Source organism: Archocentrus centrarchus, chromosome 5 (assembly GCF_007364275.1).
Source record: "Archocentrus centrarchus isolate MPI-CPG fArcCen1 chromosome 5, fArcCen1, whole genome shotgun sequence".
NCBI lineage: Eukaryota > Metazoa > Chordata > Actinopteri > Cichliformes > Cichlidae > Archocentrus > Archocentrus centrarchus.
The window spans coordinates 14,099,349-14,127,347 of NC_044350.1; the positions used below are offsets into that span (position 1 = coordinate 14,099,349).

Here is a 27,999-nt window from a genome sequence, read left to right on the forward strand (position 1 = left end):
TGGGGTGTTTTTGTTGAAGTTAGAGGACTTGAAACTTTGCAGTCAACAGGCATCACGTCACTGTCTCAAAAATAGCGTGTCCTCTGCTTCACACGATAAACCTACATTTCCCACAAGCCCCTTTGCGCTTTGCCATTGGCGGTGGCACAGGTGACCGCGGACGCTCCGAGTCGTGACAACTTGACCGTCAAAACGAAAACAAATTGGCTAACGGAGTGTCAGCGGTTGTACACGCGGTGTTGGTATGTGGAAATACGGGAAAAGTCAAAACTTTTAAATTGGTCTAAGACTCGCCTTGTGATAGCTCCTGACGGGCTTGCTACTAGAACATATAGAAGTGGCCACGCACTTTTCCGGAGCCTGGCTCTTTGTACTGTCTGACCTTCAGAGCGGGTAAGTTAATTTCACCAGCGCCACAGAAACTTAGCCTCTGCTGAAGCGCTCCTGCGCCTGGAAACCCCGTGAAAGCAAAATATAAGTGCGCCTTTCTCGCTTTCCATGCAAACTTGTGCGATTTATTAACTTAAAAGGGAATAAATGAAAAATTGACCAATTCTTTATTTGGTTCTTTTTGGGAAATTAAAAGCGTAACTTTACTGAAATAAATGCAAAGATAAATTGTGCATATATAGGCAGCAAGTATCAGAAATTTAACGTCATCGTCGAGGATATTTGTTCTACAAATGTATTTTTTACCATTGTGAATATATTTGTAGAAAAACGGAGACATTCATTCTTATATTACCATTTCCAGGTTTATTGTGTTAGATATTTTGTAGGTGTAGTTTTACTAAAACAAAGCAAAAATAAGTAAAGTAAAACTATAATTTAAAAGTAAAGAAACATTCCTCTGTTTGCCTTTGTGATGAAAACTGTTATCGCTGGTTAGATCACAGTGCTGTGCACCATTTTTCCCTTTTACTGTCCTCTGCGAGTCTGCTGGGAGCTGCCCCTCTTGCCATTTATAAGCTGCAGCCAGGCCGGTATCAGTAACAACACCTCAGCCCTGGGGTATGCTGCTATGTATAAGTCTGTGACTGTACAGACTGTATTACTGCCCTGCTTGTTCAAGTGCTTTGCTTTAAAGTTATGTAAGGTGCCAGCATGAAAATAATGAAGGCAACGCTGATCATTTATACTCTTAGCACAGAGGGCTTTTCCATGTGTTTGCTATTTGCTGTGTGTGTGTGTGTGTGCATGTACTGTATGTATGCTATGTAGAAAGTAGCATTTGTTAGGACTGTTGCTGTAATGCAGTGCTATTGGATAATAGTGAAGACGCGCACATACCTGGGATTTAGCTGTCATTTCAGCATGAAATAAAAGTTTTAGCGTGCTTTATTTGAAATGTGGTTAAACTGTTTGACCAACAATTGCACTCGCCCAGAAATCATTATAATAGCAGCATCCGTCACTTGCAGCATTAATGTTTTTGAGGTATTCCCTAATAAACGCTGAAATAAAAGTTCAGCCCTCTTATCTTTTAGAGGAAGCCCCCCCCCCCCCCCCCCACACACACACACACACACACACACACCTTAGTTTTACCATATACTTTTCCTCCTGATTATCTGGTGCAGTGGCTCTAACACCCCCTCAGTCTGAGAATACATTACACATCAGCATTTGACATTAGGCTCTCTTTCATGACCCATGGCCTCTCCAGTCATACATACTGTTCTAAATTCTTTTATCTTTCCTACCGTCATTCTGTGTGCTTGTCTTGCAGATTTGTGAAGGCTGGATTTTAGGGGACTGGAGCATATTTCTTTTATTTGCCTTTGCCTCGAATCATTTCCAGTAAAACGAGTTTTGCACAGAGGTATCGCTGGGATCAGTCTACCCCACTTGACAGTTCAGGATTCTTGGTGACACGTGAATTTGTGTATGTGGATTTTGATATACAAGACAGACAGAGCTGTGAGGCATGAGAATATCTATCTACATGTCACCCAACTATGAATATGCACATGAATGGGTTTAGGCCGGCTGTAGGTCTGAAGGAATAATAGATAATTTGATCCACATGCATAATTTGAAACTTTTCTCCTTCTGCCTCTGGTTGGATTGTCTCTGCATCTCCCTCATGACTGTGAATCCATGAATGAAAACATTTTTTGTTGTGTAACCAATCAGGACAGATAGAACAACTGTGTGCTGGCACTGACACATAGTTTAGCTGTAACTAATCCGGTGCTACCATGTCAATAAACCAGTTATAGCTTTGTCATTTTATCATGTGCCTTGAGGCATGTTTACATAACCAGCATTGTACTGCTTGTGAGCTAAATCTTATTAAATAAATCATAGATTGCTGGACATACATCTACAGCCTCCTATATAACACAGTAATTCGATAAGCAGACGAAATTTGCAAGTCCTGAGAGTAAATGTGTGCATGTGGAAGGTGTGTGTGCAGCTGTTTCGACTTTTAGCGTGTCTACAGTGTAAACACACAGATAAGAATGGGACTAATGCTCATCGTGAAACCAGTGGGGTTACGGAGTGCATGTCCTACGACGGGACTGTGGTTATTAAATGCACAGGGCTGTGAGGTCACTGTCAGCAAGGTCAGCGGTCACTGTAGAGCAGCAGTGATGCCTGATAGACTGACCGCACTCCCTCTCCAATGGCACAGCTGCAACTTGCTCAGATAGATTAGCAGATGCACACAAAGTTGAGTTAAGCACAGAAACATCACAGGAAATGTGACCACATTGAGTGTTCTAATTAAGATCTCAATCTGGTATTTCTGCTCCCTGATTTTTATTTTAGTGTACACCAGTGGTCTGACATGCATAACCTGATCAACAAAACAGCACAAATTCGTACAAGCATTGCATCGTGTGTGTGTGTGTGTGTGTGTGTGTGTGTGTGTGTGTGTGTGTGTGTGATGTTTTCAGCCTCATTGGGTACATGTCTGCTTCAAAGTGTTAGTGATGGGATTAATTTTCTTCAGGTAAACATAGGCAGGCAGCTGTATGCACTCACACACGCTGAGACACACACTGCAGACTGGTTGCTTGGTTCAATGGATGTACTCTAGTGTGAAAGAGCATCAGGTGTGTGTGTAAACACGGTTTCATCTGTTTGCCATATGGACAGCTCTCCCATGACCTGGATAGTTTTCTCGCCATTTTGTCCTTAGATCAGGACCTGTCCTGGTGGTGTGCTGGATTTTCCTTAGAAATAAAAAAGGAAAAGAGAAAGATAACACAAACTACGATATAAGCTTTTCACTGAAGCTCGGACTTTTTCTAGAAAACCACTGGAATGACAGCGTGGCATGTGCTATATGACAACATGACCCATGATCTATCAGAGGTGAGTGTGGGTGGGGCATTTCAGGGCATGTGCTGAATGTGTGACTCCACTTCCTCATCTTATCTCCATTCCACTCTTTCATATCCTCTTTTTAACTGACAGGCGGTAGTGACGGTCTTGCTCAGTGTCTCTTCCCTCCGTAAGAATTGCTGTTCATCTGTATCTGTGAAGTACACACTGCAGCTGCCCAGCTGTGTATATTTTTACAGTTTTTGTATTATTATGAACTGCAGTGATCAGCTGGAGCTTGCAGATGTGCCTCTCCTAAACAGTCTCTCTTACAGTGGCCCACAGGTAATGTTAGATATATTTTTGTCTCCTTAATAAAATGTTTTTTTTTTTTTTTTTAGAAATATTAAGACACAATGCTGCTGCACTAACACACCTACTGATTAGATTGTGACACCATTTTAAAATAGTTCATATACATACATCTGTTATTGTCTTAAAGAACTTTGTTTCCTCAAGTAAAGTATATGAACAATGAATATGAAGTAATTTACTTTGTAGTTTCACTTTTTTCCAGGAAGCCAACAGTTACAGAGGTACATTTGTGAAATAAAAAAAAAAGATTTCAAGGTTCAGTGAATTACTGATGAGATAAGATAGGCGTACCCACTTAAGTTTTGCACAGACTCTTTCCATTTATAATAGTCTTCATTGCTGTGAAAATTAGTTCCAACTGAACAGTTCACTTCTTTACTAGGAACTTTCACATGTACTCCACAGACTGCTCCCTTAATGTTATGCCCTGTGGGCCCCACAAACAGGTTTTCCTAATGTAATTCAAAGTATTGTTTCTATTGAGCATACTTTGAAACTATAGATTTCAGGCTAGTTTTAAGGCATTGCTTGAAAAACAAAACTCCCAGGAAGAATATTTATTTGACTCACTGGTGAGTCACGATATGGCTGTGACATATTTTTCCATATTGGATAATGGTCTTCTTTTGACTAATTATCTTTGGTATATGGCTGATATCCCAAAGCCCTTGAACTGATTGTCATCTTGTGTTGATGTTAACTTTTCATTTAAGCTTGGAAATGTTTAATCCTCCTCAGCGTGTACAGAGCTCCACCTTAGGTCTCATTGCTTTTCAGGTTCATACTTGATGATTCCAAAGAACAATATTTTCTTCCCTCTGCAGCGATTAAAATTTGTCCACTATCCCGTTCAAGGTCAGATCTTTGTGAAGCGCTGTGAGCATTCCAGCACTCCCCGCTATGTTTGGATCGCTCCTTGGAAGTCCCATTCTGACCATTTCTAGGCATGCATTTGCAGTGCCCATTAGCAACTCTTCAACTTGAATGTCATTTTAAGGAAGCATATAGAGTCAAATATTGTGAGCAGCTGAAAAATTGAATTTTAATCTATCGTGAGCCTACTATCATTTGAGCCAGATTTTCACCCTCAGACATCCCAGTCTGACCTTGGGGGTCAAATTCACAGTGACAGCCTGTGAATTAAATAACATCTCATGGTCCTGGTGGGGCTACTGACCTGATGAGCTGACTGTCCACCCTCCCACTGAAGACTGCTGTTTGGTTTCCATAACTGAGGAGCCAAGGACTCAGTCACCCATGATGATTAGCGAAATCATAGTTGGGCCTGTCTGGCACAAAAGTTGATGTTTGCTGTTTGTGAAAGTTTGAGGTCCATGATGAAATTGCAGATTCAGACATGCATGGTACTTCCAGGAAACAATTTTAAAAATAGAAGGACTGCTGGAAGTGGTGCAGGGCTTCACAAGGACCCAAATTTAAATCAGGCATTTTTTTATAATCCTTATGGATGGTGTTCAAGAACTTTTAATTGTTTCTTGCATAAATTATGCTTATATGTGTCCTGAAATTTGTTTCACTGAATTTCAACTTGAGTCTTTTTTTTATTGTTACTGATTGATTATTGATTGTTAGGTGTGGGGCATGAACTTTTTTTTTTAAAGTGGGTGAGCAGCCTCCCTTTTTATGATCAAATCTTCTTCCCCCGTGTTGACACTGAGTATCCAGCTTGTGAACCCATTTCTCTTTTATATTTGTGTACATGAATCAGTATCAGTGTTTTCACTACACTAAGCATCCATTTCCATTCCAGCGTTTTCTTTATAAAGTGCTTGTTTCAGATTGAAGACGCTTTTTGTCCACACTGTTTACCAGTGCCCAGCTGAAGACCTTTAGTTGATGTTCCTCAGTAAAACATAACTTACATGCTGTCATTACTAACAGGGGGAAAAATACTACTTTTTTTGTTGTCATTCTTCCTTAGGGCTAATAATAGTCTGTGGAAGACTCATTTGATTTGCTGGTGATAAAGTTACATACAGCATCGAGCTGTGCATGTGTGTCTGCGTATAGATAGATAACATTCCTTTGTCTGTACTGTTTAAACAAACCTGTCTCCTTATTTGGTCAGAGGACAAGAAATGGATTCTGATTGGAAACGCACACTTGTGCACGTGCACAGGCACGTGTCTGTTACTTCACATCCATAATCTTGACAACTTTCTTTTCAAGGGTTTTCCAAATTACATGATGATTTTTCTAAAAGTGGTAGTGAGTCATCAGGTCTTAGTGTGTCATAGCCAAAGTCAGATTAATTTTGTGTGTGTGTGTGTGTGTGTGTGTGTGTGTGTGTACCTTATCTTGCAGCTCATCTCTTGATTGCCTTCCATTACATATTCCTGCACATGGCGACGCTCACCCATGCAAAAAGAAATGTAGTGTGGCTGGTTGCTGATTGGTTACAGCACTACTCACTTTAAAATTCACAAACAAACAGAGATCACCATTTTTGTTTAGTCAGTGTTAATGGTGGATATTTTTATGCTTGCACTAGAAATGGGATTCATAAAAATAAACAGCTTGATGCATTTGTTACTGAAATATGACATCATTGCCTATAAATGTGTATATGCTCATGCATTTTTCAAATTAGAGGTAGAATATCCCATGTAATTTATAGCATGTGACACATATCATTAAACCACAAGAGCAATCCTATTAGTCATACATGCAAAAATAGGTTGATGCTAACTATTCCTGTCTGGAAGTTGTTTTTTTTTGTTTGTTTTTTAAGAAGTGCAAATTGTTAAAGTATTTCAATAAATAACTCTTACACAAGGGAATATTGACAAATGTATATATATTTTTTTACCTTCTGCCAGAACGTGTGGTCTGGGTATTCCTGCAAACACTGCTTTGATTACCAATAATACCATATGTCATGGTGATATGGTGGTGTGCCTTCTTGCTCAAGTCTTTCTTCAAAAAGAGATTTTAATCACAAGGGACTTCGTGGTTAACTAAAGGTCAAGTAATCATACACAAACACACCCTCTTACAGTTAGAGGTTAAACCCAGTTTCTCAAACCTGCCTGGCTTATTGACAACCCTGTTAGTAACATACACGGTATAGGTAATAAATGAGGATTGACAAGTCCGACTTCATTCAGACATATTAAAACACTTGCCACAGTACTACTCTTTATAATGCACATAGTATTTGTTTGCAACCATTGCAGATGATACCCAGCCAGATGACACACACCAGCTAGTTAAACCTCAGGAATGTTTGAAAGACATAAAGACCTGGATGACCTCTAATTTCCTGCTTCTAAATTCTAATAAAACCTAGGTTATTGTACTCGATCCAACAAAGCTTAGAAACATGGTGTCTAACCAGATACTTATTCTGGATGGCATTACCGTGGCCTCCAGTAACACTGAGAAATCTTGGAGTCATTTTTTGACCAGGATATGTCCTTCAATGCACATATTAAACAAATATGTAGAACTGCTTTTTTGCATTTGCGCAATATTTCTAAAATTAGAAACATCCTGTCCCAGAGTGATGCTGGAAAACTAGTTCATGCATTTGTTTCTTCCAGGCAGGAATATTGTAATTCATTATTATCAGGCTGTCTTAAAAGCTCCCCGAAAAGCCTTCAGCTGAATACTGCAGCTAGAGTACTGACAGGGACTAGAAAGAGAGATCATATTTCTCCCATATTAGCGTCTTTTCATTGGCTCCCTGTTAAATCCTTCTCACATACAAGACCTTATAGTACCGTTTCACTCCAATAGAGCACTTCGCTCTCAGACTGCTGGCTTACTTGTGGTTCCTAGGATACTTAAGAGTAGAATGGGAGGCAGAGCCTTCAGATTTTAGGCCCCTCTTCTGTGGAACCAGCTCCCAGTTTGAATTTGGGAGACAGACACCCTCTTTACTTTTAAGATTAGGCTTAAAAAATTTCCTTTTTGATCAAAGTTATAGTTAGGGCTGGATCAGGTGACTCTGAACCATCCCTTAGTTATGCTTCAATAGACCTAGGCTGCTGGGGGGTTCCCATGATGCATGGAGTATTTCTTTTTCACTCACCTCTTATCACTCTATGTGTTGATACACCACTCTACATTTAATCATTAGGAATTATTAATTTCTGGCTCTCTTCCACAGTTTGTCTTTTGTCCTGTCTCCTTCCGCTCATCCCCAACTGGTTGCGGCAGATGGCTGCCCCTCCCTGAGCCTGCTTCTGCCGGAGGTTTCTTCCTCCTAAAAGGGAGTTTTTCCTTCCCACTGTCACCAGGTGCTCGCTCAAAGGGGCTTGTCCGATTATTATTGTATGTGCTTTACCTTAAAATATAAAGTGGCTTGAGGTGACTGATGTTATATTTTGGCGCTATATAAATAAAACTGAGTTGAATTAAACTATGGTGACTGAGGCATTAAAAGATGGGAAACTTGCCTGCCGACAATAGAGAGGAGGTTTATTGATGTATGTGTGCATGGATATAGGTGCATCTTTGATATGCTGTTGTCAAAGGGTACAAGGCTGTATTGGACAGTGATTTTTTTTTCCTCTCCCCTCCTACTGAAACGAGTTACGATTAGTTAGCCTAGACAGGAACACAGCTTCTCTGACCAATAAGATGAGGGCCCTCAGGGGTCCTGCCCCTGGACAAAAATAACCCAGTAAATACACTGTGGGCACTATGAGAACTGGAGCTGGCCTACTGTTTAAAGCTTTGTGTACAAACAAGGGATTCTTGTCAGCCGGGTACTGCTGAACCATGCTGGTCTGTGTCCTCCTCTGTTGTGTTAGAAACAACTAGCTTAGTGGTTTGTCTTTCCTTATTCAGGCATACAGGGTGTGGAGAGGTTGGAAGCATGTGGATGGATGGATGCAGAAAGCTACGTTAGATACAGTGTTATTAATTGCAATAGTCCTTCACATTACAGAGATTTCAGATGTGGCACTGCATATTAACAGTATGTTTATGGGGACATCTATGGGGTTTAAAATGTTTATAAAAAATGTTAGTCCTGTCTTTTCAAGAAAGACAGACCTGTACATGATACAAATGTTTTTCTATAATTAGTGTATTATTAATGAACTCATTACCCAGTCTCCCTTAAAGATAATATCAACAAGTAGCTATTGTGTTTGTATTCTAATGTCTTTTTGTTTTTTATTTCTTGTCTGTATGGCTGTTTATACACGGTACTTGCGTGTGCGCATTTTATTGAACATGAGATTTTGATGTTCTCCACTGGCGTATAGAGAGCTGCCATCAGGAGATTTAGAAAGGAATCTTTTTGTTAATTTACATTCAAAAGATATAGAAACATGAGCATTCAATCAAATCCACCCCATATGCTGCAAGCCACTCAATGATTTTTTTTTTTTGTTACAAAAAAGCAGAAAAATTGGGATAAACAACAATGAAAAGATGTAGATTATCTATGATGATGTTTATGTTAAGTTTTTTTGTGGGGTTTTTTTTGGCTGTCAAATCACCTGGGTTTTTGTGTGCTTTTGTTTGTGTGGTCGGGTTATAGTGTGTATGTGTTCAGTTAAAGAAGTTAATATGCTGATTCATTGCCCTTTAGTTCATGAAAACTCAGTGACCTCGTAGACAAAATAAGGAATTGCGTCTAGAGTTGTGTGTTTCTGTACTCATGTGTAGGTGTTACTGTATGCAAATGTTGTGCACTGCATTAAGAAGGGAGGCTGGACTGAAGGAAGAGTTACAGAGTGGAGAGAAAGAAAAGAATAGATGAGTTAACTAGACACAGGGCTTTCCTTGTTGTTGCCCCAGACTATTGCATTCAGGCTAATTTAGGGGAAGAGGAGGGAAACAAGGAGGAGGAGGATGTCTAGGAAGCTGAGCTGGTGATTAGAAAGAGGGTGGAAGGTTGACTGAACAGTGACTGACACTGTACTGTAAGTTGGCCGGTTGAAGGAGGAGTGGCGTCACAATTAGTGAAGCAGCATATGTATGCACCGGTTGGCTGAGCAAGCAGACAGCTCACAGTCTGTGTGCGTACTAACACGTGGAGGAGCTCATTTCCCTTGGATACACTATGCTATCTGTGGAATAGTTGGAGAGTTTCTGGTAAGAGCCTAAAGTTTAAGTATATTGAACTACATTTATCATTATTTGTGTTTCTCGGTGCCTTTTTGCTGACAGCTGTCAATCTTAACTCTGTGCTTACTAGCTGCTCAATCAGAAACTAATCTGAACATGTCTGAATATATTTTGTGAAAAGTATTTTAGTAACAAGCACTTCTTTTTAAACTGAAACAGAAGCAGTAGCAGCCACAGAAACTGCTTTAGATATATTGTGGTATATCATAACCCAGCTGCATTGGGGTTGTCTGTGACATTTCAAAAACAAATGATTGAGAGGCATCGTGTTTAGTAACCCAGTGTTTATTTGCAGCTAAGTGAAGGCAGTGTGATAATGTGGGTAGTGATTGTGTGGGAGTCTGGTGGGTAATAGAGGGCACACTTTCAGGAGGTCTTCTGTGTTTTGGTTGTCCTCCAGTTCATTAGTTAAATAGGCCGCACTACACCTGCTCGTAAAAACTGGATAAAAACATTATTTATCATTTGTGTTTTAATGTCTGACTTATAGTCTGTGTTTCACTTATAACATAATCTGTGTGTGTGTTGTGTGTAATACAAGTGGTGTGTCTGTTTAACCAGTTTGGTTAGATGAAATAGCTCAACTGATTTCAGATTAGACAACATTTGCTTTAATGTAGAGCCCCCCCCCCATGTGAGAATGGTTATCAGTGTGAAACAATTACTTGCAAAGTTTTTGATATAAAATATTCCTCACTCCTAGAAAAAATGTTATGGCTAAAAAGTTTTTGTTTTTTCCTTGGCTTGCCTGCAAGGAAGTTGCTTCACCACTGACAGAACTCAGAGTTGTGAAAACTGATGGAAGGAAAGGGGAAGTGATGCATTGTGGTTTTTATTGATGATGCTGACCTGTTGTCTTTCCTGTATCTCACAGTGCTGTACACTAGATATCGCAGAGAGCCCGTTGTTGTTCTTTCCTCACTCTTCTTACGTTACTCTCTGCTCTGTGACCTGTGAAGCTGAGATTCACTCTGTTCACCGTCTCTCTCTCTCAAGCAACTATAAATAGACTGCTAGATTGTGACAAGCATTGTGATTCACACACAGTGTTGGTGAGTTATGGTGATTCATTTAGATGACCTTCTGAAAGTTGGTTACTGAGCAGAACCACTCAACCTTAGCACTCGATGTCAGTGGGGAGATGGCAGCCGCTTTCAGATCGTAAATTACTGTGATGATTCTCTCCACCTCAAATTTACAGTCTTAAGATCACTGACTGTGTTACAGTAGTTACAGTGCATGATACATATGAAGTGTGTGTGTATAACAGGTCCCTTTAACCCCAACCATTGTTGTGCAGTGTTTTGAATATTTTACCTGGGTGTGCATCGCTATCTTTGTATTATCAAAACCTTGACATGCTTGAAGCTCTTACGTGAACAATGAATTTATTGAAACAGTTAGAAACCAGGTATAGCAGATACGGCGCCAAAATGTCTCTTTGCAGAAATGAAAGCATGATGTATAAGAATCAGCCAAAAAAAAACCCTTTCAAATCAGTTTTTGAGAATGTCTTCCTGTCACATATGTTTATACTCAAGTCTAACCATGGTCTGTTGCTTCACTTGCTTCCGCCATGGAAATTCTTCTTTAAGTGTGTGTTGCGCACCTGCAGCTCGCCCTTCTTAAATACTTCACTGCTTCCTCTGCTGCTTTATTACAACTGCTAAATTGATATGCTTTGTTTAAAGCTGTTCATTCTGTTAGATTTCTATTTACTTTTACATTTTATAATCAATCATTTCTTCATTGCCTTTGATTGTTTTTGTCTCTTTGTTCTTTCATCCTTTCATCCCATTGGCCATCGACTCTTTCCATCATCCAGACATGTAGTCAGCAGCATAAGCAGAGCACATACCTCTTTGTGAACTCTTATTTACTCTCAAACAGGTAATTGTACATGTGTCTGTGTGTGTCTGTCTGTGTGCTGTTAAAATGTCTTTTAATGTGCTACTGTCAAAATCTGTCAAGTGATTGTGGAGCTGTGCTTGATAAACACTATAAGCACTCTTAAATGAATTGCCTGAGAAATAAAAATCATTGTATTGCAGAGCCTAGTGACCTTGTCCGCTCTAGCGTACATTTACAACACCTGTGTGCTGTAGCCAAATATGTAGTATTTGTTTATATAGTGTAGCTATGTCATGGTAACAGAAAAGCACCAAATAACCAAACAGAAGATCGTCATGAGATGCCACATATCCACATTTACATATCCATCCAAGTGCTGAATCCAATACTTCCAGTGCGAGTTTTATTTCGTACCCTTAAACTGAGCGTGCGTGGTGGTGGAAATTGTGACTTTGAAAAATTCATAATGCAGGTCTGTTTACATGTTTTCAAGAGGTCCACATGAAAATGGGCAAACACTAATACACATGCACGCTTACCCTTTATGTGCATGCCCTCCTCTCACCTGCACCTATGCACAGACACATGCACAAATGCATTTGGCTAAACACATACACACACACACACACACACGAACAAAACAAAAAATGCACTGCAGTTCAGGGGAACAGGGTGTTCATGAAAAGGAGAACAGAGAGCAGAGGTTATTTTAGTGTAGAAAGACAGATATCTTGATGAAAAAGCCTGTGTTTATGTATTTATGTGTTTTGAAATAAAATTGTTTTCATTTTGTTTCAAGTTTGGTCCATGAATATGTTTTTTTTTTTTTTTTTTTTCTAAAAACTTTAATATCTTATTTTGTCACGATTATGGTGGAGCCGCTCAGCTCTTGCACCATATTTTTGATGTGCTGGTGTTAAGTGCAGGGACAGCCAGGCTGCACTTCTTGTTGTCAAGCGAAGTTCACGTTTTTGTGTCATGTTGGGGATTTCTCTTTGTTCGCACTGCCTTTTCAGAACTGATTTTTACACAATTCATACACTTGCTTTTATATGCAGCTATGCAGCTTTGGCCACATATATGCAGTTGCACCATGCATAAATAGGGGTGAGTGTATGTATATATGGACACATCCCACATATAACTGTTGGTTGTCAAAAAGGCCTTTCTTGGCCTTGCACACCTACTTCTAAAAATACACACTCCACAAATTAACACGCCATCTCTGAGCACAGGTCCCGCACTGCCCCTACATGTGTGTGCACTTTGTGTGCATTTATGTATCAGATATGCTTTGCCCAGAAGAAAAGCTGTCATCACCTCTGGGTACTGTGTGCATTCTGTTAGAGTTTGATGGCTGTCTTCATTGGCCACTCTTTAGCCATTTTGCCTCATAGATATATCAGATAGGCCTTTACCTTACCATTATGTGAAACGTTTGCTTATGGTAGTTTAGAAATAGTGGCTGCACTTCAGTTGAGATATATTTTTGTGGCTAACGTGGCAGTGCTGGCCTCTGACCCGGGCTTCCTCCGCTCTCCGTCCTCCTACTGGCTGTCAGTGTTTGAAGTGAAGGGGTTGTGACATTACAGCGTCGGACGCACAATAGCTGCTGTGTGCTTCTACTGCGTCACAAATGTCCCCAGTTGATGTCAGGCAATGGGAAGGCCCGTGTGGGGGATCATGCTGCCTGGTAGCAGTGTGTCACCATATGATATCAGGAAGTGGCATCCAATATGTGAAAATAAGTGCGAGTTACAGGACATCTAGGTCATGGATCATGGCTTTATTACACTGGGTTGCTGTATGATGCAGACTTACATAAGTGGAATGTAAACATTGTAGCGTATGCATCTGTCACCACAAGGTGGGTTTGCGTCGGGGATCCAGACATGTCTTTATACGTGCCACAGGTGTGTTTCTCTACAAAGTGGAACATTTAGTAAAAGTCAGATCTGTTTTTATTATAAATTAATGTATATTTCCACAAAGGGCTTTATAGTCAGTACAACACACAGCTGTGTAGGTAGATCTTAGTATCCCAGAGCACATGTCCTCTGACTGGCATTCCTGCTTTGCCAGTTAGGTTTTGAGATGTATTCAACTTTTAAAAAATTAACACATTAACAATTCTGTGTATATCTGTGCACACAGTTGTTTGTTGGGGTGTATAAGGATGCATCTTGATGAAGACATTTGCTACTGTTGCTACAGGAGGGCTCCTTTTTTTGCTGCACAGTATCAGCAGCTGTAACTCTTCCAGATTAAAGCAGTATCTTAGTGAGCTGGCCTTTAAGATCTACCAGTTAGCCTGTCCTAAAGTCCAAGTTCTGGCACAAGCATGTTTTGGAAACTGTACGTGTTTGAATGTGTATCTCTGCATGGGTGTGTGTTTTTCATGTGGGCCATCTAATGGGTACAAAGCAGGCAGTGTGTGCCCCCTCGGCTGCTGAAATGTACACTGCGGACAACAGGCGGCTTCAGTCCTTCTCAATAGGAGCTGCCCTTCTTATTGTACCTCGTGCACAATGAGCTTTTCTCTCTCTCTCGCTCTGTCTTTCTCTCTTTATGACCATATACAGAGAATGGAGCAATCAGATTCTGACTGATGCTGTGCTGTGTCCTATTCCATCCCACATCACCGCAAGCACAAGATATTTGACTTGAACCGAGATTTAGCACTGATTTCATCACACCTTTATGAGGCCAGACAAGCTTAGTCATGCAGGGGATGAATACAAGTCACTGCAGAAGGGGAACTGTCAGTCCAGGAACTCCCCAATGCATGTTTTCCTCTGTGTATGCGTGAGAAAAGAAAAGGAGATGTTGAAAAGGGGTGACGGGTGTTCCCCTCATCTTTCTGCTCACATGATCACTCAACAACAAGGCCGCATGACTTCAACATGACTTCTCCAGCTTTACAGGAAATCAACCTCAGTTTACCACCAAGTGAGGGGAAAGAGATTATTTCTTGACATTTCTGACCATAACACGACTAAGGGTTAAGTCAGGATGACACCAGGGAGTGTGCAGATGTTTGCTTGGAGGTTGTACTTGTTTTTGCTCTAGCTGCTAATGTAATGTGTTTGAATGCATTTGGTCTTTTTTCGTCTTCTCCTCACTTGATGTAGAATGTAATTGTTTAAAAGGAACTTTTTTAGTTGTTGAATTTTTATCTTATATCTTTTGTAGCAAATAAAGTGACATTCCAATAGGGGGAGAGTCATGTGATGCATTTTTTTCTTTTTTGCAACGATATGTTCAGCCATCCCAACAACATTTTTATCATTCTCCCTCTTCCGTTTTCTACTCAGTCTAATATGAATACATGCATGTAAACACAAATTATGCACATACTATGCATTGCATATAGTGCATGCCCACTTTTTGCGCCACTGGATATGTTACCTAACAGAGAGGCAGACAATGGATGGATGGTTAGATGAATAGATTTGAGAGGCATGGGTCATTTTGCTGATGTGTTAAACCAACTTCGTTCACTGATCCAGCTTTACTCATTCTACAGGCAGTCACTTGAGGCCTGGATAGAGACAGTGTAGCAGTCTCTATCCAGGCCTCTAAAGCATGTAGACTTGGTAAATAGATTTAGTAGCTGACTGCCAGCATTTAAAAATCTTGTAAAAAGTGAAGTTTTGGTACCTTTGATTCAGTGGGAACACAGAAATCCATCGACAATCTAGCATAATTAGCATGAACTATGGTGATACTTTTATATTATCTTAAAATAAGAAATGAATGCTCAGACTGATACTGAGAATCCGTTTCACTGTTAAATAAACCAAGGGAAACTCTGCACCCCCAAAAAAGTATTGCACACATCTCAATTCTTTCCACCAAGTCCGCTACTAAGCATAAAACAGTTAATTAGGCTTTTCTTCAGCGGTTAGATAGAAGTGCTTACACTGTAGATGGATAAATTACTCATGATCTTTAAAGCAAGGTTACTTTTTACAGATCATTTTCTAGCTTCTTTTTCTACAAATTTTTCTCCTTTGTCTCTCCTTCTTCAGTTGCTGCACTCACTTTTGTTTTTTTCTCTCTCCCCCCATCTCCCTCACAGCTTCCACTACCTCTCGGGCTGGACTGTGGTGCATTAACGTCAGCTCGCCCTCCCCTGCCCCCCCGCCCCTCAGCAATGGCCTCACGCATTGGCTTGCGGATGCAGGTACAACAATAACTTTCCACCATTCCGTGTAAAGTTCATGCAAGAATTTTATTAGCAATTTTTATCACTTTTTATTTGTAGTGTTATGCGATGAATTTGAAACTTGAAAGAAATTGATTTTTTTTCATGTGTGTCGTAGCTTTTTGCATGTCATTTGTTTGAATGCTATCATTATTAATTTGCTTATGATTTTGGTATTTTGCACATTCACAGATGTGTTACCTGTTACTGTCTGCTAACAAGTAAAAAGACAAAAAAATTAGCCCAAGGTTACTTTTTGGAAAATTCCACCTGGAAAAATTGTAACAAATGAAGTGTGACAAATACTTCACCTGTTACGATCACAGGTGACTCTGACATGCTCAGCAATCTTCCAAAAATGTTGCTGGTTGCATTTTAATAACAGATACACACTGGTGTTGGGTATAATGTCTTTCTGAGCAAAAGGTTAATGTTTTTGTGTGTGTGTGTGTGTGTGTGTGTGTGTGTGTGTGTGTGTGTGTGTGTGTGTGTGTGTGTGTGTGTGTGTGTGTCTTTCTAGCTGATGCGAGACCAGCTGCAGCAGGAGGAGCAGCGTGAGCGGCAGCAGAATGCAGCCCTGCAATACATGCAGAACCGCATGGCTGGGCCACCTGCACCCACCCCAGCCATTAGCACTCCACAGCATTACCAAAGCATGCAGGTCCCCGTGGAGGTTCTGAAGGTGAGACATTGTCTGTGCAGGTTCTCAGTCATCTAGGTCATGGTAGTCTCTGGAGCTTGAAAAATGGTGTCTGGACTTCTTTAAGTTTCTTGAAGACGTTTCACCTCTCTTCCGAAAGGCTTCCTCAGTTCTAAAACCAAATGGTGGAGAGTCCCAGGTATTTAAACCTGAGTGTGTGAGACGTTCTTAAAGTGGAAATGGCTTATTGAGATGGATATATGATTTTCAGTATTTACTCTGAAGAATGACTGGAGAATGAGTCACCTCCTCTATCCTTCACAGACAGATTCAGACAGGACGGCTGCACATTGTGTGGATATAGGTCTGATTGTAGTAAAATCTCTGTGGCTCCCAGTCCACATGCAAATGTACCAAAGACAAAGCACTAAACACATTTATAGAACTGTAAAATAAAGAAAATGTGCTGGTTGAGAATTTCACAGATATTCCTCTATTTCTCAATCACATGTTGTAGTGAAGGAGTCGGGGTGGGTGGATGGAGTGGAGGTAGTCAGGACTTCACTGGGCATTGTGGCCTCCCAAACAGCAGCTCTGCCACACAGGCAAAAGTCAGGGATAGAATTTAAAAAAAAAAAAAAAAAAAAGAGAAAAATGCAGAGGCGCGGCAAGCAGGTAGGAAGACACAAAGGGGAGATAAGAGTGGTTTGACATGCTGTGCGATAGGGCAGACAGGAGCGATAGTCTGAGTCAGTCAGGGACAGATAAAGCTGAAGTGACATTTTGCCTGATTCCAGAGATGCCTGTTGTGTGTGTCCTTATCTTAGATAATGTGTGTTTGTGAGTGTATGGGTTCATGTAATATTCCATTATACAGTATTGTACATTTTGAACTAAGAATTTGTACAATGTGCACCTCCTATTGTATGCTCTAACTTGCTGCATTGACAGTTTACTTTGCACACGTGCATGCATGTGTGGAATGGTGTTCATGAAATCACCACAGAGTTTAAAGTTGTCATTGTTCTTCCTGTAGATAAGGTAAACTGTCTCTCAGCCCCTCTGAACCTATCAGACCTTATACCAAGATTTTTTTGGACTTCCTCACTGCTGACAGAGCTGGGCCAGATCAAATGAATAGTTGTGTTTCTGGATCATGAGACCAAAACATTTTTTACATTTATTCAACATGTAAAGAAGTGTTGAGGCAAGTTATTTACAAAGTGGCAAAGTACAAATATCTATTGACTAGAAAGTTCACAGTTCATTTAATATAACTCCACCATGCTTATGTAACAGAGAGGGTTGTGGGGAGGGGCTGAGGAGCTGATTCTTTCTTTGTAGTAATGGGGAGCCGGCTTGCTCTCTGCCTCAGTCTTTGATGTGAAGGAATGAGGCCAGCCCAATGCTCTATATATCCACATCAGAGGATTTAGTGAGGCTTTACTCCTGTAGGCATTACTACTGACTTAACGATACTATGCCCTAGTGCCATAACTATTACATTAAACACGTCTTTATAATATCCCTGTCTGATAATTGAAATAAGCCACATTACTGTTAGGATCTTGTGTTTTTTTTTTACCACTTAAGTTAGGGAAAAGAAGAAAAAATACCCAAATCTGTTGGTATATCCTGTACTTGGATGTAATATAGACAGCAAAATTAATAATAGAAAGAGTTGACTGCATCCTTATATCCCTGCTACAGGTACAGACTCACCTTGAAAATCCCACGGACTACCACATCCGTCAGTCTCGAAGACAACAAGTGAAAGAATACCTGTCAACCACCTATGCCACCAAACAGGTGATAGTCTGGATGACTCTGTACAGTATACCTAATTTTTTTTTTTTTTTTATTATGACATGGATGGATGGCATGTCTTTCCTTTTCTTCTGGCTTGTCCAGCCATTCATATTGTATTGAAATACATTTATATACAGTATGCCTGAACTCTGTTCATTAACACTATCAACCCTGTCTTTCTCTGTGTGTTCCTAGACGGTCAATGCAGTAGCAGGGCTAGTTCCGCCTTCTCCTCCAACAAACATGGGACCTACAGGGAATTCAGCGTCTGCACCTCCACCTCTCCAGTCCCCGCACTTGCGCACCGAGCAGCTTATGTCTGGCAACAGTGCCCCCAACAGCCCAATGGCCATGCTCAACATTGGTTCCAGCCACGAGAAGGAGGTAGATGCCTGCAAGTGTGGGCTGACAGTAGCATAAGCATAAACCCATAAACATTAATTCCTGGGCAGGTCATAAAGTACCATTTACAAGATCCAGACTCGACACATATTCCTAAAATATGACTTAATTACACTCACATATAACATTATGAGGGTTGAATATTATCCACAAAGTAACATCTCCACATTTTATGAAAGCATCATAATGATTAAATTAGGCTTTTGGAGGGTAGGTACATGCATGAATGTGTTGACTAACTGGCAATAACTGAGAATGGTAATCAGTGGGATTTAAATGCTCCATAATGGCCTTGCAGCAGTAATTACAGCTTAAAAAGTGACAGCAGAATGGATGACCCTTTGAACCTGAAAGACTTTGACCAGCTGTCTTCTTTCAAATCATCACCTCTCTTCTGGCTCTCTAATCCTTTCGGATAGATAGATAAGCAGTGACACATGCATGGCCAGGAGAGTTTATAATCAGGTTTCTGTGGCTTTAATCAATTCAGGAGGAGCATTCAAATGGTGGTTTATTTCCTTCCCTCTCTTAACATTGGATTAAAAACAGCTCAAAAAAACACAGTTAACACTTTTTCTTCCCCCCTCCCAGATGGATGAAGTCATTGATAACATCATCAGTATGCAGTCCAGTTATGATGATTTTCAAAGTTACACTGATCCTGTCCAGATGTCAAACACAGTAAGTAGGGACAGTACATCAAAGTGTGTGATTTTGAAAAATCCTTAATTGTCATTGTTGTTTCATTATGTAACTAAGGTACATTTCATCCAAATGTATCATTTTATTTATGCAGTTTAGGTTAGAGTCCATGTTTTTGTATTTAAACTGAGGGTTTAAACACACCGTTTACTGTAAAGACTGCAAAGCCTTTTAAGGCCAGTTAGTTGCTGTTGATCTTATGCTGTACAGATAAAATTAACATGAGTTAACAGTAATCTTACCTAGTAATACATCTTTCTGAAACAAAAACAAACAATGCATCTATGAATGAAATAATGTAGTAGAATTGGGTTGGGGGGGGGGATAAAATACCACTCAGTAATAGACAGAATTAATTTAAAATAGATTTTTGCACAGTTTATTTTATAACAGGCAGGCTTACAGAAAACTTTCTTGCATCTCATTATTCTAAAAATTGAAACCCTGTGTATGGTATGTTTGTTCTTTGTATTGCCACATGATTGCATTCTTGAATGCGTCATCTTAAAATAGCATTTTAGCAATACTGCTCCTGTATCTGTAAAGTAGCGCTTTTTGTGAAACTTGCCTTTCTAACTTTTCATGTTCTTAGTTATTCTTAATGTTTTCAGGTATGAGGTCAGTGTACACATTAGTGTTTCAAAGCAGTGTTTGAATGTTTCTCTAGATTTTCATTCTGTATATTTTCACATACACTAACAATGTTTAATTGACTTAGTTGCAAAACACTGTGGCCCTGAATGATGTTGGTCATAATTAGAAACTGTAGGGAGTACATACCAACTGAAGACTGTACAGCACTTTGTGTTTGAGGGAGCAAACTCAGAAAATTAACAATTAAACTGGCAGCAGTTAGAGTTCAACTTGTTTACAAGACATTTGGAAAGTGGGAGGTGGAGAAGGAGAAGGGGGGGAGGAAAAGAAAGGAGGACGGAAAGGGGGGCGAGGGCAATTTGTGTAAGGGGAAAACAGGCTGAAAGTCCAGTTAGGGGAAAGTTCACTCTTGTTTGGTTGGGAGCAGAGGTAGAAGAAAAGAAAGGAGCGGTGATTCTGAGGTCATTCTGCCAGCGCAGGAGCGGCAGTGCCTTTGAGAGCTGCATGTGCTGCTTGTGCCTTTGGAGAGAAGAAGGCAGCACCTTGGTACTGTAGGGAAGGGGTAGAGGATGAAGGAGATGAGTAAGACATATGCCATTGTGGAAGTTATTGAAGGAGAACAGATTCAGCTGGTAAGACAACGAAGCACTCTTGTTTATAAGACTTTAATGTGAATTTTGGTTTGGAGTTGGTATAGCTGTCTGTTTGTTGTCTGACTGTATGAGTTATTTGAGCCACAGCTCTGACAGATGCAGCAGTGACTATTAAGTCCCAGCCTTGGGTCTCTGATTATAAAAAGAGGAATAGCAGGGGTGGTGTCATGTTTTTTGTTTTTTTGTGCATATTAGCACGTGATGGCTGTTTTCTGCTGAACAGGAATCAAGACTCTTGCACATTTAAGCCAATTTAGGATCATTGTACTCCTGCGTGGTGTACCCAAACATAAAGACTGGCAAATCTTAACTATTGCATGCATTGCAACTATTGGGTTTGTCAATTTTTTCCCCTAGTTCTGTAGCAGTGTCTGACTGATAAACGTGGAACCCGACAAAGCCTCCTGTTGCTTTATCTGTTACTCATGTCCAACACTGATACCAGCAACTGATCCAATACTGTCTTTTTCCCTCTTTGCACACAGATGATCAGACATACATCTGATCATCTGTGTGCACTGTTTGAGTTATTTGTTTCTCTCTCTTAATTTGACATTTTGTACCAGTGTGAGAATCCTGTTTGTTAAATCAATCTAATTTGTGTTTACGTGCATGTATTCATATTAGACTGAGTAGATAAGGTGGAACATGCTGATCACATTTAAGCCAGTACAAAACTAACTGATTAATAAAGTAACAGAGGGAGAAACTCAAAGTGAAAATCGTGATATGCTATACTCCCTGTTGTCAGAACAGTGTGGGTGGAAGTCACCTGCTAATCCTGATGGGGATTAAAGCAGCAAACTCCGCGGAATTCTTGGAATCTCAAAGTTTAGCAAAAGTCTGGAACACCACTGAATGCCAGGCACAAGTGAACAGTTTGACTCGCGAGTTGTTCCACTGTGTTCAAGTCGAACTCTTCAAATTGAATTAGATGGGCCCTCACTGGAATGTAGCGTAAAGGTGGCGTTCCCAGTCAGAATGTGGTCACTGCAGAGGGATGAGGCAGAGAATTTGAGCTTATTACAGTTGTGTGTTTTTTGATCTATAAAAACAGTCAGCCACAAATTTGTAACTTTGACATGATGTACAGATTTATTTTTAATATTGACCCTTGAAAATTAATTGAGATCCTACAAATTAAAAGTCTTTAGTATTTAATAGTGTGGGAAAACTGCAGCTCTATCATAATGTCATCATTTTAAAAAAATTCAAGACGCTTCCACAATTAAGAGCTTAGTGTAAACTAAACATGCAGTGACACTTACTGCACTGACAGTGACACTTCCTTAAACTGTAACTAGACCACTTCCTGCATACTCAGGACGTTTTACACTTCATGTATTCTTTAGCTCTTTTCTGAGAATTGTAACAAAGTATATAATTTAAATATGTAAGTCAAACCTGCAGGGGTCTTTGTGTATATTTATGTGTGTGAAAGTGTTTGACCTCACAGCTTACACAGTAGCCAGCAGATTAAGCTATCTCTTCCTTTGAGTTCTTTATCTTTCAGGCCTCATTAGCAGCGTCATATTTGCCCTTGCCTCAGGGAGTGCGACGCGGTTGCTTGCAAGGCATAAAAAGTCCATCACACTTGCTAAATTATACAATTAAAAGGAAATCACATCTTTTTAGGAGTCCATACAAAACTAAATCACCATTGTTATACAATGTCTAAAGTGCAAGAGTTTGGAGACCTCTCCGTAGGTGTGAGTTCAGGAGCTGGTGAAGGGAGAGAAATGAGTCATAAAGACAGATAAGATAGATGAGGTGATAGTCAATGATTTCTGTATACTTGGCAGGCTGTTTTCAGGTGTGATATTATTGCAGTATCTGCTGCTGTCTGCTCTTTACAACACAATAAACATGAACAGTAACTCTATAAATGTATTCACTGAGGTGTTTAAAGTCAGATTTACTTACGTCTCCTTTATTTAAGAAATCTAACATCTCACATTATTTTTATGTTACAAAACCTTTTTCATGTACTGTGGTATGATTATTGTAGAAGGTGTTTCTAAATGTGTGTTTTTGTGTGCTTCCTCTGCAGCTCCCTCTCTCAAGCAGTCACCTAGATGTGTATACAGGTTCTAGCATGAAGGGCCCAGCCATTGCTATGACTAGTAACTCCTGTCCTGCCAATCTGACCATCAAGCGAGAACTCTCAGGTGCGAAAGTTGTTATTGAGTGATGCAGATTCTGTCAATCAAAAAAACCAAAAAAAAAAGCGGTGTACAGTCATTTATATTGTAGTATGTGTTTGTTGGCAGTCTTGATAAACACTCTTTCCTGAGATGTATAAGTTTCTCTCAGCTTTTAGTTAATCACTTTTTGTTATTGCAAAGACACAGAAGCCCGTGCGCTGGCCAAGGAGAGACAGAAAAAAGACAACCACAATCTGAGTAAGTCTTTGCCTCAGCATGTTCCTTCATCAAATTATTTGTTTCCCATTTTAGTTTCTCACCCTAATAATGGGCATGCCTTCAGAAGCATTTGCATGTAGCACATACATGCACACAAAGCACAATCTGCCTGATGCAGAAACTGTGTTATACTGCCCTTGTGCTGATTTAGCTGACATAGTCCAACCACTGGGTGGATGGTTAACCTGGTAATTTCTGCTGTTCTGGCACTTAGGTGTAATTGCCTGTGACTGTGTGTCACTTTCTGTGTGTGTGTGTGTGTGTGTGTGTGTGTGTGTGTGTGTGTGTGTGTGTGTGTGTGTGTGTGTGTGTGTGTGTGTGGGTGGTTGTGCTTAAATCTTTGCGTCTTTTTACCATTTTTGTATATTTCCAGTATCTGCTGATCTGTGTTTTTCACATTCACACTGCAGTGCAAACCCATCATTTCACCCAATCTGGGTCACTTTTACTGTTTGTGTTGATGCTGTACATACTTAAAAAGTGGCATTTGTAATTCCAAAGAGTACACACTGCCTTGTACGAGTTCCTGCTCCTTAATTTAATGCCTCTGAGTTATCTGTACAGTGATATTGTCTTCACTATGTTGTTTCCTGTGTCCTTTTCCCTTGGTCTCATTGTTCCACTGCACCAGTTGAAAGGAGGAGAAGATTCAACATTAATGATCGTATTAAAGAGCTGGGCACCATGATCCCCAAAACCAATGAACTGTGAGTTTCTCTTAGTGCACCGTGTTTCTAATGTAAATGCAGTTGTTGAATAGTTAATGCCAGTAACTTGAGAATGAAAGTTGTCTATGTGTGCTTTCCTGTGTACATAGTGATGTGCGCTGGAACAAAGGCACTATATTGCGGGCATCTGTAGAGTACATCAAACGCATGCAAAAGGATGCACAGAGGACAAGAGAGGTGGAGAACAACTTTAAAAGGATGGAGATTGCTAACAAACAGCTGTTGCTGCGCATCCAGGTAACACATTTGTATAAACCTATATGCAGGATCACAGCAAAGTAAACAGTAATAGTAATAAAATTGCTGTTACTCTTTGCCAACTGTCTAAAGGAGTTGGAGATGCAGGCTCGTCTGCATGGCCTGCCCAGCAGCTCTCCCTCTGGCATGAACCCAGCTGACATTATGGCTTCTTATATAAAACAAGAGACCAGCCTAGAGGAGAACCATTCTCACCCCCAGGCACAAGCCCATCACCAGCCCCAGCATCTACTCCATAACCAGGCACATCCCCAGGCCCAGCGGCACCAATTCCTCTCCCAGACACACTTCCACCCTCAGGGCCAGGCCCAGCCTGAACCCAGGCAGCTGCCACCACTCCCACAGCACCTCCAGCCTCAGCCTCCCATCCAGTTCCCAGCTGTGGGCAGTTCCCAGCCCTTTGACTTTGCCCAGTCGCTGGACTTGTGCGATGGGATACCAGGGTTTTCAGACGGCATGTCTGGGCTGGGTGACCTGTGTGGACTGGATCTCCAGGGGAGGAGAGGCGAGCTGGGTTTCCATATGATGGACGAGCCTTTGTCCCCAATGGGTGGAGACCCGCTGCTCTCTGCAATGTCCCCTGAAGAGTCTGTCGACTCCAGCCGCAGATCCAGCTTCAGCATAGAGGATGGAGACATAATGTAGACAAGCATAAATTCGCTCAGTCAAACACATGAGGTTTCACATAGATTGTAGTAAAGATAAACACAAATGTCACGTTTGCATTACACAAAATACATGCATTACATACACAGAAATGAATTGGCTCCCATCATTTAACTAGCATACATATCACACAGTTTCAACCAGTGGCACTCACCTGTGGTGCATTTATCTTATCAGAAACGGTACACAGTATTTACACAGGTAAAAACCTTCTGTATTCAAACATTCATGAGTATGTGCGCGCACACACACACACACACACACACAAACACACACATACATACACAGACATAAGCGTGTGTTAGTTTAACTGAGCAGCTTGAAACTTTGCCCAACACACTGAGCATTTACAAGGTATGAACCAGCACTGCCAGGTCAGGAGTTATATGGCACACTTAGCCTTGTTTCCATAAAGGTGGCCCTGAATCATAATTGAAGAAGGGACAAAACATCCAGTTAATTAGACTGCCGTTATCAGATAGAAGAACAAACCAAGTGCATCATCACACGCGATAGAAGACAAGTTATTTGCCCCTAACATCAGCCTCTTCTAGTAATCATAAATGACTGACTGAATGATAGAGAACAAAAATGGAAATGGTTTTATGGCCCTGGATGCATAATTTATCTTGAGGGGATACAGTCCAGTCACGTGAATCCCTTCCTCAGGCTCTTATGTGGCCTCAGGTTTTAGCTGTTAGCGTGGTGAAGTGTCTATCAGTGTCCATATCTTGGGGAACATTAAAAAAAAGCTGAAGCTTGCTTCAGGAGGTGGATGATTCAGCTTTTAGCAAAGGCCTTTATATTTACCCCATTTCTTCTAGCTGAAATTGTTGTCTTCTCACAAAATGCATGCACGTGCACTCACACAATGTTGCTCCCACCTTTTTCTGCACCTCCAGCACTGTCACAATCTTTACCCAAAAACACTGTAAAGTCCGTTGACTTTGGGAGTAGAGGAAAACCACAGAATGGTCATCAGAAATCGGAGGGCCATCCGTTTCTGTGAGGTGTCGAAACACTCAGGTACTGTAACAGAATACACGAGCAGGCTTTTAAATAGAAGTGGATGTTAACCTGAAGTACGTCAGGGCCATAACCCCCGTCTGTTTGTGTCTTTTTGTTTTTGCTGCTCCTTTTCAAAGGCACAGGTTTATAGGTCGGAGGTCATCAGCTTAGACTCAGTATCACATTCAGCTATGCCCATAAATGCTTTAGTATTTGCTTCTGCATCAGTGTTACCTTGTAAGCGCAGGAGATAGTTATTTCCTCCCACTAAGTGACCCTTTAGGGGTTGTGATGAAGGAAAGAAGTGACATATTTAAATAGTGGAGGAAGATCCCTTATTCAGACACGGGATACACAACATTGCTGGCTTCATCGGTCTCTTGGTGTCAGCATTCTGTCACTCAAACGTTGGCCGTTTTTACGTTACTGTTCCACGCTGTTTCATCCAGACATCACCCAAAGTGAGCTGTGGATTCATTCAAACATGAAGCCAGAATGTTAAGGTGCTGTCAGATTAATAGAAAAGAGTGCATGTCTGAAGGGACTAAAGTGTTAGTTCTATCTGACAGCAGCCGTAGGCTCGTCTTTATGACATTGGAACACGCTTGCATGTATTTGCACTCGCACTCATTTCACAAACATGCACACTTTAAACACAAATGATCATCTATTACACACTTCGGCATTACAGTACTCACAGATTGGTGCATGCATAGTATTTTTTTGGGACACTGACATGATTTTTTTTTTTTTTTTTGTTATTTTAGCTGCGTACCAAAACATATTCAAGTTATAGTTATACGGGGTTAAAGTGCAGATTGTCAACTTTAATTTGAGGGGTTGAACAAAAAGATTGCATTTACCTTTGAGAAATTACTGCCTGTTTCTATACACTGACCCCCATTTTCAGGTACTCAAATGTAATTGGGTAAATAAATATAAGTGTAAATTAAACAGTTAATACTATGTTGAGGTTCTTTCGCAGCCTGAAGTCTTGAACTCATGGACACCTCTAAAGAATGAGATTCTTCCTGTATTTTCCTGTATTTCATCACGTGGCTCAGCTGCAGTCATCCACAGCTGCTGTATTACACGGATGGTCAGAAATGTTTGTGTTGCTGAGCTCACCAGTGCATGCTTTTCTTTATTTTTCAGACTGTACTGAGCTGTTATCATTTCCACTGGCTCTTTGATGTGTTTGTTTTGTTTTCGTAGCCTAAGGCTGATCTGTTTCACTTTTTTTTGAGCAGCAAATTCCAAATGCAAATGCCACAATTGAAATCATCTCCAGACCTTTTACACAATGCTTACACAATGACATTACTGTATGACATGGCTGTAATTCCTCACTGGAAGATGCAGTGTTTCTGTTTAGCGTCTGCACTATAATTGCGTCGTTTATTCAAATCATTTGTTGCGACTTGCAGAGTTGTGAAAGCTGTGCCGCTGTCCATGTGAGTCTGGACGTAACTGTACGTGTACATAAAGCGGAGTGTGCCTTGAGGCTGTAGTAAAGCTGCCAGCTGCAGAGGCAAAGCTCAGGTCTGCTGTTCAAGCTGTCACCTAAAGGTGATTCATTACTCCAGCTGTCACAGTGATGACTGGAGCAGGTTTTGTTCAACCTGTGTTGCATCTCTGCTGTGGTAGACCTGGGGCTTAGCTTTGATTGATATTGTTTATGATCAGAAAAGAAATATATATATATAGAAAAAAGTACTTTCAGGGGGATTTTTTTTTTTGATTTAAAAGAAATGTCTGTTTTCTTTGTTCTATGGTTTGTTTGTTGTATCTCCCAAAGCACTGAAAATTATGTTATTGTTTTTACTTTGTATATGGAAGAAATATGGAATGAGATTTGCTTCAGATGTTTTATGCCACTAAGCCACTTAAATGTATTTTATTTGTCTTTGATATTTTAGTTCTATTTCAATTTTATTCCAAAACTACCCTTTCTTCTCAGAGCCATTTTCAGGAGGTACACTGTACAGGCATTTAAACCAACAATGTTTAACTGGAGTTGGGGTACCATTTATAAACTTCAAGATTTCAGCTGATTTTAAAGAGATTATGTATATTTCTGATGCCATTTTTGTATGATTGGGATTTTATTTATCTCTCTTTTAACTTTGAAATTTGGATCCAGATGTAGGTGAAAGGTGATTCTATCATTTGACTGAAATCAAGTTGCTCGTTTGATGAATGTAAAGGCTTACCAGTAGTTCTTGTCAGGCTGAACAACATCACCGTTTGTGCCCTGCCTGCCTCCTTGCTTTCTTTGGTTTCCATGGAGACTGGAAGACCGACT

The 27,999-nt window shown here is 40.4% G+C and overlaps 1 protein-coding gene across 2 annotated transcripts; it reads left to right on the forward strand.

Annotated features, from left to right (window-relative positions):
- The first annotated feature begins 221 nt into the window (after positions 1-221).
- Positions 222-27,928, forward strand: tfeb (transcription factor EB). 2 transcript variants are annotated; one of them, XM_030729782.1, is made up of 12 exons: positions 222-393; positions 11,579-11,643; positions 15,686-15,790; positions 16,332-16,493; positions 18,162-18,260; positions 18,456-18,644; positions 19,254-19,343; positions 22,662-22,779; positions 22,963-23,013; positions 23,666-23,741; positions 23,852-23,999; positions 24,093-27,928. In XM_030729782.1, exons 3-12 carry the CDS (start codon positions 15,761-15,763, stop codon positions 24,663-24,665), a joined length of 1,536 nt encoding a protein of 511 aa, XP_030585642.1. In that variant the 5' UTR covers positions 222-393; positions 11,579-11,643; positions 15,686-15,760; the 3' UTR covers positions 24,666-27,928. The 2 variants fall into 2 exon arrangements, with proteins under 2 accessions (XP_030585642.1, XP_030585643.1); XM_030729783.1 differs by lacking the exon at positions 11,579-11,643.
- Positions 27,929-27,999: the final 71 nt, after the last annotated feature.